Source organism: Thunnus maccoyii, chromosome 4, assembly GCF_910596095.1.
Source record: "Thunnus maccoyii chromosome 4, fThuMac1.1, whole genome shotgun sequence".
NCBI lineage: Eukaryota > Metazoa > Chordata > Actinopteri > Scombriformes > Scombridae > Thunnus > Thunnus maccoyii.
This window is the reverse complement of record NC_056536.1, coordinates 15746925-15761380: the sequence shown is the minus strand read 5'-3', so window position 1 is coordinate 15761380 and position 14456 is coordinate 15746925. Positions and strand designations below refer to the sequence as shown.

Below are 14456 nucleotides of genomic sequence, written 5' to 3'. Positions count from 1 at the left end.
TATGCCAACATCATGAATAAGTAATGTTAGACTGTGACTGTGTGATGCAAGTGTGTAGAATGAAGTCATCATGTTTTATGAATACAGCATTTGACGTAACTCATGCGTTTACATGTTATCTTCATTGTTTTTCTTCTTCTGTTGTTATTTATGAACTTAAAGTACAAAAAACTTTGGGTTGTTTAACTAGTTTGATATTCTATGTGTAAAATCAGCCTATTAAATGTATACATTGTATAGTAGTTAGTAAAAATATTCTGTTATATGCTGGATGTTGTAACAATCTTGGGGCCACTGAGTTAAATAATGTATTTTCTCTCAGTCCCTGGACAACCTGATCTATACAACATAACGTGGTGTTAAACACTCATGAAACTGTTATGATGCTCTGTATCATCTGTGTTTATTTCATTTTATCTTGTCCTTTATCCTTTTCCTTTGTGGCTTCTCTGGGGGACTGTGCCTGCGGATTAATACTGTCTGTCATTTCAGAATGAGACATGTGTTAAGGGGAAAAAAACCCCAACAATAATTGGAAATGTAACCCCTCCATACTCTGATGTCAGCCCATCTTTAGAAATACGGTTCTTTCAGACAACTGACTGTTTGTTCTTCTTCTTCATGACAGGCTGCTAAACTCCCCATGTCTATCATCATTGTTGGAGTTGGCCAAGCTGAGTTTGATGGTGAGAGCAGAACAAATGTGTAAAAAACAGTGGAAAGTCTGTGTGCATCTGTGATTATTTTTTAATTCAAACTGACATAAGTTTTTATTTTTTCCCTGACTCATTTGTTACATGACTCAAGGTTTATGTGTTACATTATGGATACAGAGTTATACGCAAGTTAGTTAGAACATGTGAGATTATTTTTCTTTTCTGTGTAGCCATGGTTGAGCTGGATGGTGATGACATCAGGATCTCCTCGCGGGGAAAGTTGGCAGAGAGAGACATCGTACAGGTGAGATATTTTTACTGTTTTCCACCATTTTCCAAAGGTGACAGAATCATTCTTGCCCAACTAGTGGCCGTAACTATAGACAATGTTTTTTATTCCAAAGCAAGATATCGCAACATCGCTAGCATCACCATAAGACCAAAATATTAATGTGTACAAATGCAACAAAATCTAATGTGCACAGCAGTATCATGAAATATACTGAGAACATTCATGATCCTCAGAGGATTAATGCCTTTGAGTTTTTCTGCAGCACCACCCTCAAGTAAAATTTCATCTTTGTACACAAGATAACGTGATAATAACTTTATTTATATACAGTAGCACCTTTCAAAAACAGACAAAGTGCAAAGTTACAAAGTGCTTTACAGTGAACACAAAAACAATATCAGTTACTGTAAGAAAAAGCCATAAAATAAAAACTAGTTTTAAGAAGAGATTTCTAAGAGACCCAAATACCTATGAAATATATTCTGGATGTTCTTGATCCCCAGAGGATGAACTCACGGTGACACCCTGTTGCTTACTTTTGCACCACTTTGTCAACTTTTCACACACAAATCATCATAATCTAATTAGCAGGTAGACTTTGATGACCTCCAACCAACTGTTTCTTCTGTACAAACTTTTAAACCTGCTTGTGTTTGTAAACCAACTGCTGGTGATACTCTAAGAGGAAAATCATCTGTAAATTGTTCATGGGAGCCACTTGTGTATTTTCAGGTGTAATGACCATCGCAGCTTTAACACTTGTTGCATCACAATACATTCTTTTCATAAAGTCACACATTTCTTTCTCATGTCGCAACAGTTTGTCCCGTTCAGAGACTACATGGACCGCACAGGTAACCATGTGCTGAGCATGGCGCGGCTGGCTAAAGACGTACTGGCTGAGATCCCTGACCAGCTGATTTCCTACATGAAGAGCAGAGGCATTAAACCCATCCCCGTCCCACCGGTTTACTCGCCCAGCGACCACCCCGAGACCAACCCCGTCTGAGTCACAACACGCAGCTCCGCGTCAGGGCGGGGGGGGGGGCCAGGCCGGCATTTACGGGGAACCTGCCTCCATCAACCATCCTTTGACGGGAAAATGGGGATGAGGCCCTTTCCTAAATAATAATCCGGCCAAACAAAAAAGATGACAAGACTCCATTTCGGTTCGGAGCAATAAGACTGCTTTGGGGGGAACCTGCTGATGATCGGATGAGCGCTTGCGGATGAGAGCGCTGAGAGGAGCCCGCTGTAAAAGGAGGTTTTAGTTGTTCGCTGTCAAACCTGTCAAAGTGGTGATGTAATGGATAGCAAGTAAACCCGTAGAGAGGGCCTGTTTGAAGGCATAAATATATTAGAATGTGCCAGTGTGTATCATGTTTGTGATACCTTTTGGATGTGTGTTGAACTAGGAAATCATGTGTATAGTAATTTATTTATTTATTTATTTATTGCAGAAATAATTTATTCCTTTTGGGGGAGGGGTTTAAAGGGTGGGGATCAAAGTCATATTTCCCCTGTAGTTTTCCATCCTATATTTTGTGACCAGTCTAACCAAAAAAAAAAAAAAAAAAAAAAAAAAATTCCCCATTTCTACTTTGATAAGGACTGTAATATAAAGCATGTGATAAAACCTGTTCAGCAGTTTAAGAATCATTTTCACTGATAGTTTTTGATGGCAAGCTGTTGTGTGGAGGAACCTGCTGTGAGCTGTTGCCATACTGATTTCCCAGCACTGCGTCTTATACCTATTTCTAATATTTATATTAACAGAATGCACTAATTACTGTCCAAATAAAAAGCACAAAGGTTATAATGTTAATAAGCTGAAAAGGATTATTTTGAAACAGCTGCCACAATGAAGATAATGGAAAGGAGCCCATGTTATTATGTTTTACACCATCATTTTAAACAGAATGACAACAGGAAGAATGTTTATATAAAAAAGAAAGAAATCTTATACTAATATATTAAAATTAACTTATATTTATCACAAACAGTATGTTTACAGAAAAACCGATGAATAATTCAACGCACACGCCAGCTTTCCTTGTTAGTATGCAGAGAGGTTAATTACACTGCTTAAGTCATGCCGCCATATCTCATCCGTCATCTCGCCGTTTCTTCGTCTGTTTCTTTCCATTATATTTGTTGTGGTTACAGTTTATTGTTTATACTTTTAGGACCCTGCACATAAACTTTCAAAAGACTGATGTCAACTAACACCCACTTTTTTTTTCTTTTTTTTTTTTCTCCTTTTAATTTGATTTGTTGTCCCAAAATAAAAACTGAACAATCACAAATCCTGCAACAGAGTTTGAGAAATTTGGGGCGTTGAATGTTTTTTAAAGTGATCCAAGGAGAACAACAACTAATTGCACAAAACAAAAACGGTCCATCTTTTCTTATGTGTGCATTGTGTTAACTGTGTTTCTAATTAACTCAGAGTGTTGCCACATAAAATCTTTTTACACCGATGCCAAGAAACAGCCCATTTTATAATATAATTGGGATACTATTTCAATACTTAAGACACAATTCCACAGTTTCTTTTTTTTACGATTTAAATCAAGTCATTATATCCACATTTCTTCACAGCATTTTCTTTTTAGCATCTGTGTATAAATGTTTTACGGCCTTTGTGGCCCAGTTGTGCACATCCTAAGTTATCTATTTATAACAGACATTATTTTCACTAGTATCTCTCAGTCACTCAATATCTCGATCCAAATGTGCCTATTATATGGAAACATATCCAAATTCAGTTACCCAGGTGTTATTCTGCCAGCAGCAGGTCTCACATTTAAGATGTACTCAAAGAAAATGTCGGCGACGATAAAACTGTTGCAGGATTCGGACTATTACAGCCGCGGTGTCGTGTACTTTTATACTTGCAGCTCTTCACTAATGAAAGTTGACGGCGTCGCTGAACTTTGTTGTACAATATTCAAAGTCAAGACTTGTTTACAATTCAACTGTGGCCACTTCCATTGCCTCAAGGAAAAAGTAAACATTCATGGGTTTCATTGAAACATTCATTTATTCTGGATTTTCACTGAACGACACTGGAGAACCAACGTTTACACAGATTTGTTGTGTTATTCTCTTGTGAATGTGAAGCTCTGATTTCTCACTGACGTCTGTTTTGTTTTGTGTTCAGAGAAAACACGTTTACATGTTGCTTTTACTTTCTTTGGTAGCCATTTAATGTTCTTTGTAGCTCCAGTGCTCTCACAGAGCTGATAGTGTGATGATTCTGCAGAAACTCAGTTGAGAGGCAGTGAACTCCTTCTGTCACAGGCCCAGATCCATATTTGACTTTTTTTTTTGTTCATTAGTGAACATTTCTCCCTCAGAAGACAAAGCAGCGTTTAATCTGCTGCCAGATTCACTTGTTCATCACAACTGAAATGAGGCCATTAAGTTTTACTGCATACCACACATAAACACCAGTATACCTCTAGAGGAAGCCATTTAAGCCAAAAGGAAATAAATAATACACACTGAATGAATTTGTTATGAAATATAGAGTATTTAAAGGAGTATTAATAACCTAATTATGTTAAATTATAAATATCTGATCTATTTACTTTGCAAGTAACCTCTTTTAATTCTACTTTTTGAAGTAGCTATAATAGTAGATCTTCGTATTTTCATGTTTTTCATTTTATGTCTAACAAAACAAGCTACTGATGAGTCATAGGAAATGAATTTGGAAAAGTTGGTCCTTTAGCAGCATCAGTATGCAGCTCATTTACTGTGACTGTGATCGCCATAGATCTCGCAAATGTGTACGAGAAGAAGGTGAAATGAAAACATGTGAAGTGGAAGTGGGGCCATATGTTGTGTGCACAACACGTTTCATGTAATCAACACTACTCAAACTCAGTATTGTATTTTTCTTCTCTTTCTTATAGATTATAATGAGCTTCACTCTATTTTTTTTCCTGAAATGAGCACAGTAATGACACTTATGCAACTGTTGAACATTAAATTATTATGATGTGTGTTTTCATGCTTATTTCGGTCTAAAAGACGTCTCTCCAATGATACAATTATTTCTTTTCTCTCGGTGGAAATGGCTTTGATCATCCCTTCATTTTGAATTTTCTTTGAGGCTGAACTCTAATTGTGTACATAAGCCCCGTATAAGGAATATTTCAGTGCCAAAATGTGTTCGGTTGAACTTGGCCTCTTTAGACATTGTGCATGTTCTGTGCCAAAAATGGCAGGAAGTTTGGTAGTCTGCCTTCATTTCACCTGATTAGTGCATCTGCCATGTGCTTCATTTGTTACTTCGGGTGTTATTTAGAGATAACAGCCGCCTTTAGCATGCTGCATCTCTGGTTTCTTTCCATTCTGTTCCTATGAGACACATACTGTATGGGTTCTTCTTGCCACTTCTCCCTTTTTATCCCAGGTTGTTTACATACCTCTCTTGGTCTCTGACTTGCATGCTGAATAATTTCCAAACCAGGTGTTGGACATGATATTGTCGTCATACTGTGGTTTGTGAAATGCTTTGTAATGGATTGCCTTAACTGAAGATTAATAAAATATTGACAACTTTGGCAGAATGCACGATGTTTTTTTATTTGTTTGTTTGGTCACTTTGAGAAAAAGAAAGTAGCTCAGTCCTCACTAGAAGCTCCTTTTTTGATAAATCTCACTGTCAGTGTGAGTTTATGCATTAGAAAACCGGCTGTCATGAGATTTTTTTTTTTTCTCAGCAAGATGGTTGATTTATATTATCCCTCCATTGGAGACTGGTGTCCAACCAGTGATGAGCGCCGTCCTCTTGCAAAATGTGTTCCCCCTTAGAAATGTGTTTTCCTCCCCCTGAGATCCACTGCTGACGAATCACGCTGTCCACCTGGGGAGAGGGAGACAGCAGCTGGAGCCATAAATTACCAGCCTAAGATAGAGCCAACACCTCCCTTGCCCACCCACTTACTGCCTGCACAATAACCACAGACTGGCAACCAGGAAGAAAATCCACAGCTAATGACATAGAATTACACCCTACTTATATATAACACATGTATAATATGCAGAAATCATTCTCGGGACAGTTCTGCTCAAAATGTATTACACCAATTACTTTGGATTTCGGGCAGGCAACATTTTATGAGCCAAAATAGATCTCAGAGTAGTCTGTAAACACACTTAATATTGAATTTTCAAATTGGGAAAAAATTATTTGACTATTGACTCACTGGTTTGTCAATACTGCTGAATCAGTCATGTTGACACATCAGCAGTAGCTCAGTAAATCATGAAATCTTCACCTCTTTTATGCTTTTTTCAACATTTTTTTCTGCATCAAGAATATAAAACTGATTCAAGATAAGTAACTACATGTACATTTCTAACAAACACAAACTATAGCTGCGGTCAGAGGTGTCAACAGGAAAAACAACCAGAACCAGATCTCTCCATGGTGTGTATCACAGCACTGCCCTATTAAAACAGCCTCCAGGTTCTTCAGCAGCAAGGTGGAGCTGCTTCATGTCTGATGGAGGGTGGAAGACCGCCCAGTAATTTGTAGAGCTCAGGTCAATTGAAAACACGAAGCTATTTCTTTTCAGATTTTGGATTTGGAGTTAGTGGGAGGGATCGTTACGGCTGCTACTCCTCACTACTCCCACTAACTGGATAGTCCACCTCCCACCTCTCTCCTGAAACCTTTCTGCTCTGCGGTCCAAAATGAATTCCACTCACCTCGAGGGGCCACAACACAGGTCTCGCTCAACAGCACAAATGCACTCACCTCCACAATTCCCTACCCGCCTTTGCGCTGGCTATAAATCATCATTAGGCAACCGATAAGGAATGATATTAGAGGAATGAGTGAGTCTTCAGTGCATCGTAATGGAGCCAGAGTGGAGCAGCGGGTGGTTTCCCATTACCGCCCATATGAGATAATGTGTTGGGGATTTGTCAGCCGGGAAAGCCGTCCACATATAAAATAATTGTGTTGAATCATCGTAATTATTGTGTCCGATTCACTGGAAAGAAACACAAACATGCCACATCTTTGGTTACCTGTTCAGATATTCATTTTACAATAACCTCAGCACAAAGATAAATATCACATTTTCCCTTGAAGGGATGAAAATTGACGTTAAAAAAAGTACCAAAGCACCACGCACATTAATAACATCAGCAAATACAGAATGGAGAAGAGCCAGAGTACCTGAGAGTGCTGACTTCTCAGCAGGGAGTCCAATGAGCTGAATATCATTACATCCTGGCAGAATGAGCCTTATTTACTCTTAGCTGCATGCTTAAACAGCCTGTTCCCCACAAAAAAAGCATTCCCATTACGGACAAAAACAACACTGAAATTGAAAGTGTCAGGAGTATTTTAGTGATATTTTATTTGATTCCATCTGCCAGAACACAGAACAGGAGGCTACTGTGAAGGTAAATAACCCAGAGTGAACCTCATAAACTGAATATCAATACAGCTGTAATCATCTGAACAGTAAACAGACTGCTGCCTGAACTATTCTGGGATATCATACTCATATGATATACTGTTTATGCATACATAGGGAGGGGAAGTGAGGGATGGTCAGTGTAGCTTCACACATGCTTTTAATAATAATGAATATAAAACAGAATATTTTCTACAAATGAATACAGTGTGCTTCACTTTTATCAAAAAGAAAAAACAGAAAAAGGACAAGGATAGAGATGTGATGATTTTTTTCCCCTAAAAATTAGGGGGGAAAAAGACAAAACAGCAAAAATTAATATTGCTCTTCTTTTTTGTTTTGTTTTCCTTTTTTCTTTTCATAAGTCTTAGTTGTTAAATATTTTTTCTAAAAAAAAGACAAGACAGTTATGAACATATGAAAGTCTTAGTCTTAGTTGAACATATAAACACACTATAAAATAATGTATTTATTGTTTTTGTTCTTATTATGTGCCATTGTCCTTTCTTTCCTAATTTATTAGTCACTGCAAAATCTACACTATGACCTAATAAATGTGTCTGTATGAATTGCTAAATAAAGGGAGAAGTATAATTTTACAAAAAGAAAAAGATCCCCTCTAGAAATATAAGACACTGTCTAGTTCTGACGCAAATCAAATGGCAGCTACATCTCAGAGTGCTGATGCTGCCAGCAGCCATAAACCATTTTAAGCAGTGAGAGCCATTCCCTGGTTGATGTGTGCCATTTAGCAACACACTGAAAAGTGCACACAATGCCTGGCCTGACAAACCCTGTCATGCAGTAAAAGGCTTTGGATATTTCAAATACGTGAAAGTAGGCGGTAGATTCACATAGTGCGCAGATAATACCTCCTGCACTGCCAAAATAGATTACCTTAACTTATTACACTTTAGATTACCTCCTTGATGACCTGGAGCCAGGAGTGTAATCTCTGTGGCAGGAGAAGAGAGAGAGAAGAGGAGGCGGGTAAAGGAGAATATATGGGAGGAAGGTGAGCGGTGACTTTAAAGATGAGAGCGAGGGAAGAAAAGCTGGCAAGTGGACAGAGGAGGGAGGAAGGGTGGGAGGCTGGAACGAGGAGTAAAGGAGATTAGAGAGAGCGCAGAGGAGGGAGGAAGAGTGTAGCGAGGAGGAGAGACAGCGGGAGAGAGCATGAAGAGTACAGTAGGAGAGACGAGGGGAAGACGGAGCCCCCATAGGGAAGCACTGTCCTGTGAGCCATCCACAAGCTGCTGGATCTGGGCCTGCGTAAGCCGGAGACTCCCTATGGTCTTATGGGATCTTAACAAAGAGAGAGTGATGAATGACTGCTCCTTGGATGAAGAGAAAATAGAAGGAAAAAACGTCTCTCCTGGTGAATTCAAGGCTGCCTGATCAAGGCTCTTTTGATGTGAGAGAATGTGATGAATGAGTTAGACTGTTCACTACAGCGCTGCCGTTTCTTGTGAGGCTCAGAAGCTTCATACATGCAGAATCATATAAACAACATTTAATGATTCCCATCAACACATGATGTGTCTCCAGAATTAGGGTGAACATTGCTGGAAACTTGCAGTTTTTAACGATGGTTTGTGGGAAAGAGAATCACTCAACATTATCGTCTATGAAAGTCACAAAACTACAGCTACATTTCTGAAAATAATTGCTTGTTTTTTTGGCTGAAGTTTGGCAGCTTTTGTTTCTGCTGCCCTGAAATTCTTTTTTTCTATCAACAGAGATGTTTTGTGACTGCTGTGCTCAGTCCCATCCCTCTTTCTCCTGCTCATCCTTGTGTATTTACCCCCTCAGAAGGCGCATAAACACATACGTTGCCATTTGTTTGTGTACCCCCACACATGGAAAACACTGGCAGAGGCAACATAAATAGCGGTAGACTGTGAGCGAAAAGATAACAGCCTCTGCTGCTGTGTGGGTGTGACACAGCTCAGCTTCATCGTTCCCACTCTCTGCGACAGTCGGGGGAAAAGGGGACTGAGAGAAATCACTACAAAGTGCAGAAACCAGTGGCTTTCTTATTGTCTAACCCAGACGGCTGAAAGGCTTTCGCTTCTCCTCTGATATCACCTATACTGAGCTCTGAGCTGGTGCTCATGTCCCACGCCGCTCTGTCAGAGAGACGTTATCTTTGACGGCTGTTAAAAAACTGACAGACTCAGTATTTTGAGACATTAAAGTGGACATGAAATAAGGAATAATCTTTCTCTGAGGCCGAGTTAAAGTGCCGCTCTGTTCGCCTCCAGGAAAGTCCTTGTGTCAGCTGTGTCGGGTCATACATGGTTTAACTTTGCTGTCCTCTGCTTCAGACTGCTGTAGTCAAGATGTGATGCTTCACAGGGAACGAGGACTTCTTCTGCATCACTGATTAATGTTTCTGGAAATGTAAGATGAGAAAAATCGCCACAACTTCTAATAATTTTAGGCTGATTCATGGTAATGGAGTTCACTGCGTGCTGTCCGTGGTGCTGAAAAGCTGAACTCATAGCAAGGTTGTGATTCCCAACCAAAGGTGTTTGCAGTGATAGAAGAAGTATGAAGATAACGTACTTAGGTAAAAGTATCAATACCTCAACATAAAAACACTCCATGACAGATAAAAGTCCTGCACTCATAACTTTATTTAAGTAAAAGTATTATTAGCGGTATCCACTTAAAGTATCAACAGTTAAAGTTCTCATTAGGCAGCAGAATGGCCCCTGTCATAAAGATCTATCATATTATTGGATGATTATTATCACTGGTGAACTAATATGTAAGCAACATGTGTTATAATTGATAGAGCAACTTAACCTATTGTTACCCTACCCTAGTTTAATCTGCAGCACTGACTAATATTTTATAAGGTGATCATCTCATTTGTCTGTAAAATCATTTATCTTATATAATATATATATTATAAATGCAGTGGAGTAAACAAATACATTTCTCTCTGAAAACTAGTACAAGTACAGTATAAAGTAGCACAACATGGAAATACCCAAGTGAAGTACAAGTACCTCAGACTTGTACTTACTGTAAGTACAGTACTTAAATGTATTTAATTACATCCCACCACTGAGTACTTGTACCTCAGGTGGTACATCTGCAGTAACTAGAGTTTGTATTTCCAACAATAACAAATGTGTACAGTACTTGGTCTTTAGTGTGCACTCCAGGTTTTATGTTATACTGTCACTTGGTGTACATTGTATTTTATGTGAGCTTGCATGTTGGGCTTTAGTGTTTATGTTTTGCATATTTTTACAAAATGTTTTATGCATTTTATTCTATTTTATGCATCTTCTTCAAGTGTCTTTGTGTTCTATGTTTCCCATGACTGGAAGACCAATTTCCACTTGGGGACTGTAAAGTTAAAGATGAAGCTGGTTTACTAGTTTAAAGGTTTACTGTTGTCACAATAAACAGCAAACCTTCTAGCTATGAGCTATGAGGTCGACTGCACAGGGTCTGCTGAAACACCTCAACACCAAGTGCTGCAGTGGAGAACTTGAAAACTAGTTACCAAGTGAGCAGAAAAGTCTAAATGAATAGCTGAAAGCAGTCCCTCTCAAATTGGTTATAATAGTACAAATGCAAATGCGAACATACTGGAAAAAGAAAGAAAAGACAACACCTGAAAACCAACAATCCCACACAATCATTTGTCTTGACCACAGTCTCTGTTTTCTCAGAGAAACTAGCCTCTGATGGGGCTTTGGGGGACAAAAAAGGTTGGAAACCGCTGTTCTATGAGGTTAAAGTGAAGACTTAAAGTTAAAGTGAATCTTGAGGGTATTTTCACCAGTGACACATGAAGACAAAATGACATTCAGCTGTTTTTTCTTTCATGACCATGTCAGAAGCAGCCACAGCTGATTCATCTTAAGGATACAAAAAGGACAAAACATGAAATAGATAAGATATTTAAAATGTTTGGTGATATTTAAGGATTTGTATTAAATGATTCATAATATTACAGAATAAATCTAGCAAAGTGGGTGAGGGAACAGTTCTTAAACCAGTCATCCACCACGCTCCCATTAAGGCTGATAATCAACACTTAAACGATGCACTCATTGTAACATCCAGACTCAGATCATAATGACTCTATGAACAAATCCTTCTGCTGACCCGTTCACAGAGTCCAGGACTTTATTATATTATTGTACAGTCGCAGTGAATCTGGGACTCTGTGATTTAGTACTTCAACACAGGACAGAAGTTTGGTGTTCCAGCTTGTCAAGTGCATTAACTTTTTTATTTGTGGGTCTTTAGGGGAACTGAGTTTTAGTACATAGTGACAGTTGAAGAATGTATTGAGAGCTCTTGTCTCAACAGAGCAATAAATCACACAGCTGGATGCTTCCCGTCTTAACAACAACCAGAAGAAAATAAAAAAAACATGCTAACACACTCACACTGTCAATCTGGTTGACTTCTGTGGACACCAATTCTCTCTGTTTGATAAAACTGTAACATTACAAAGACATGAAGTTAACAGGAGTCTGTGAAAATCAGATCACCACCCTTAATGGAAATATTAACTTGTGCTGAAGGGAAGTTGAGTGAATTGCAACAGCCGCCTCGTTCTATAAGCAGTTTTACCTCCAGTAGCAGGGCTTGGCCTCACAGGTAGCAACGTCCTTATGATTTCCACTTTGAAGTAATGGTGTGTGTGAGGAATCCATTACTTTAGCTTTAATACCCTGCTGCTGCACCTGTGGGGGGTATGTGATACTCCATTTCCTTTCATTTCCTGGCCTCACTGCCAGGGCATCATATTCTCGCATGGTGTAAAAAAAGGAAAAAGAAAAAATGCACTTTTTTCCTCTCGAATTATTATTTTTTTCATCACAAACATGTTTTCTGTTTTTGCGATACAAGCACGCTACCTTAAAATAGCATTTGGGCAGCTGCAGAAAAAATGTAGGTTTATGTAAAATATGCAGGAATCTTAATGCAAATTCAATCTTGGGTGTTGTCTTGACCTGATTACAATTCAACCGATCTCAGGAGTACAAGAGTGTGTCCCCTTTGCTGTCAACACAGATTACCACTCACACACACCCACCCTAAAACAATATATTCTTGTGTCTCAGGATCTGAAAACCTGGAGTCCTTTTAGAGCAGTTATATCCAGGACGATAGGGCATCTCACAGACTTTAACATCGGCCCCATGTTAGAGCCCTGTGGCACTCCTGTGTCCGGCAGCGGAGACATCATCTGTATTCGGCTGCACACAGTTGCCTCTGAGCTCGTGTCTGATTGTTAATCCCTGTTCTGCCTCCTCCCACATGCGGAGGAGCCCCACACAAGCCGCTCATTCATCCTTTATGCGCACGAGATGAGACTCCTGTTGGCAGCTCATGTCAATCTGACAACCCGCTGACGGTGATTTATGATGTATCAGCATGACGCCTCTGAGCTCTCTGAACACAGCGCACAACTTTATTAGGCACTTTTTCAAAGCGCTGTGTAAGGGGACATGGGAACAGGGCCAACTAAAAATGTGTATACAGCTGGATCGATGCTTGTTTGTTTAGAGCTATTAGGAGGTGATGAGGTAGAGATGTATAACACAGCAAAATATATAATATAAATGAGGCTATTAAAGCTGTGAGGACATGTTGTATTCCAGTGAAGTAAGTTTTATTAAGTTATTAATTTCTTGTCGTTCTTCCAGGTAAACATTACTGTTTAGAGCCCACCCTCTGCTGGAGTGTGGACTATAAGAGGAAAAGGTCATGTGTCATTAGTGGATGGAGGATAAGGTTATCTGTGGTTGTTAATCAGGGGCACCACAAAATATGCAGACCTCCAAACTACCCTTCTGTGGTGGCTGCAGTGACAGACAGCCAGTCCTGCTCTGTAGTCGGGGAGTGCAGTATGCATGCTTCAATGCTGTATTCATATAAACACACAGTCTTTGTAGAAATGTGGAAAGACTTAAACTGCTCTGAGTTTGGCTCTGACATTAAGAACATAGCAGGCTTCTGCTCATTTTCAGCCTGAATCAGCCTGTTTCTGTATTCATCAGCTGCTGTAACACATAACACTGATGTAGCATTTTTATCATCTTAATTGGCATTATAATGTTATTATAAACCGTGGAGGGACAGTGGGATTTTGTTGAGAGCTGAGTCATTACTGCTCAGCATGTTGTATGATTTTTTTTTTTTTAATTTTTTACAGGAATCAAATGTGCTGCAAAAGCCTAAAACCCTAATTAAATTAGAAATAACACCAGCACAAATATCAGCTGAAATTTCTAACAAACTACTGCCATCTTAGGGGAGAATAACAGCATTGCAACAGGAAACAGCTGTTTCAGGGTTTCTGCAGGGTTCACCAATTTTAGACTTTTTAATACCACATAGAATGCAATTTAATACCTGTTACATGAGCTGAATATGGCCTACTAACTTATCAATATATCACATTTTCTCAGTACTTCTCAGCAGTATATAACCATAATTTCTATGATATATGGTGATTGATTAAATTAGCATGACCTGAACCTGGATAAGCTGCAGAAAATGGATGATTGATGGATGATCCACCAATTAAAAATGATTAATCAATTTAAATTATTCCTCAAATCTTCACTTTAAGCCCATTACAAGATGATGAGCCTCCTAGCTACTGTAGCTAGCAGTGACTACAGGTCTGATGGCGCAGATTGAAATTCCATAAAATATGATTAAACAGCTTCCTGCAGCACCGATCCACAATGGTCTAACATGTAATTTATAGATGTAGAATATCTCCTGACAGCCTGCGAACACATGCAAAAAAAAGTTATGTTGATGTATATGCTTAGAAAGAAAAAAAATCAAGACCTTTGCAACTGAAATGAAGGACTATTCAACTTCTGACCTTCTCTTGAGGGAACTGAATCCAATGTTTTTACAACTTTAATAGACCTGCAGAAACCCTGTTTAAAAGAAAAGCTCTTAAACTGTTGTGAGGTGGAGCTCTTTAGTCATCAGGCCTAAAAAGATCATTTTCAGATCCACCAAAGGACATTTATTTGCAAATAAAAGAGTAATTTATTTAAGACACAA

General features: G+C 38.9%; 1 protein-coding gene across 8 annotated transcripts in view; it reads left to right on the top strand.

Moving 5' to 3' along the window:
* The window catches only part of cpne5a (copine Va), an 85899-nt gene extending 80387 nt beyond the window's left edge, over positions 1-5512 (top strand). For all 8 annotated transcript variants that reach the window (XM_042408700.1, XM_042408701.1, XM_042408703.1 and 5 more), the window contains 3 exons: positions 629-686; positions 887-960; positions 1769-5512. In XM_042408700.1, the coding sequence (XP_042264634.1) occupies positions 629-686; positions 887-960; positions 1769-1957 (321 nt within the window). In that variant the 3' untranslated portion in view covers positions 1958-5512. The remainder of the gene's footprint in view (positions 1-628; positions 687-886; positions 961-1768) is intronic.
* The last annotated feature ends 8944 nt before the right edge of the window (positions 5513-14456 follow it).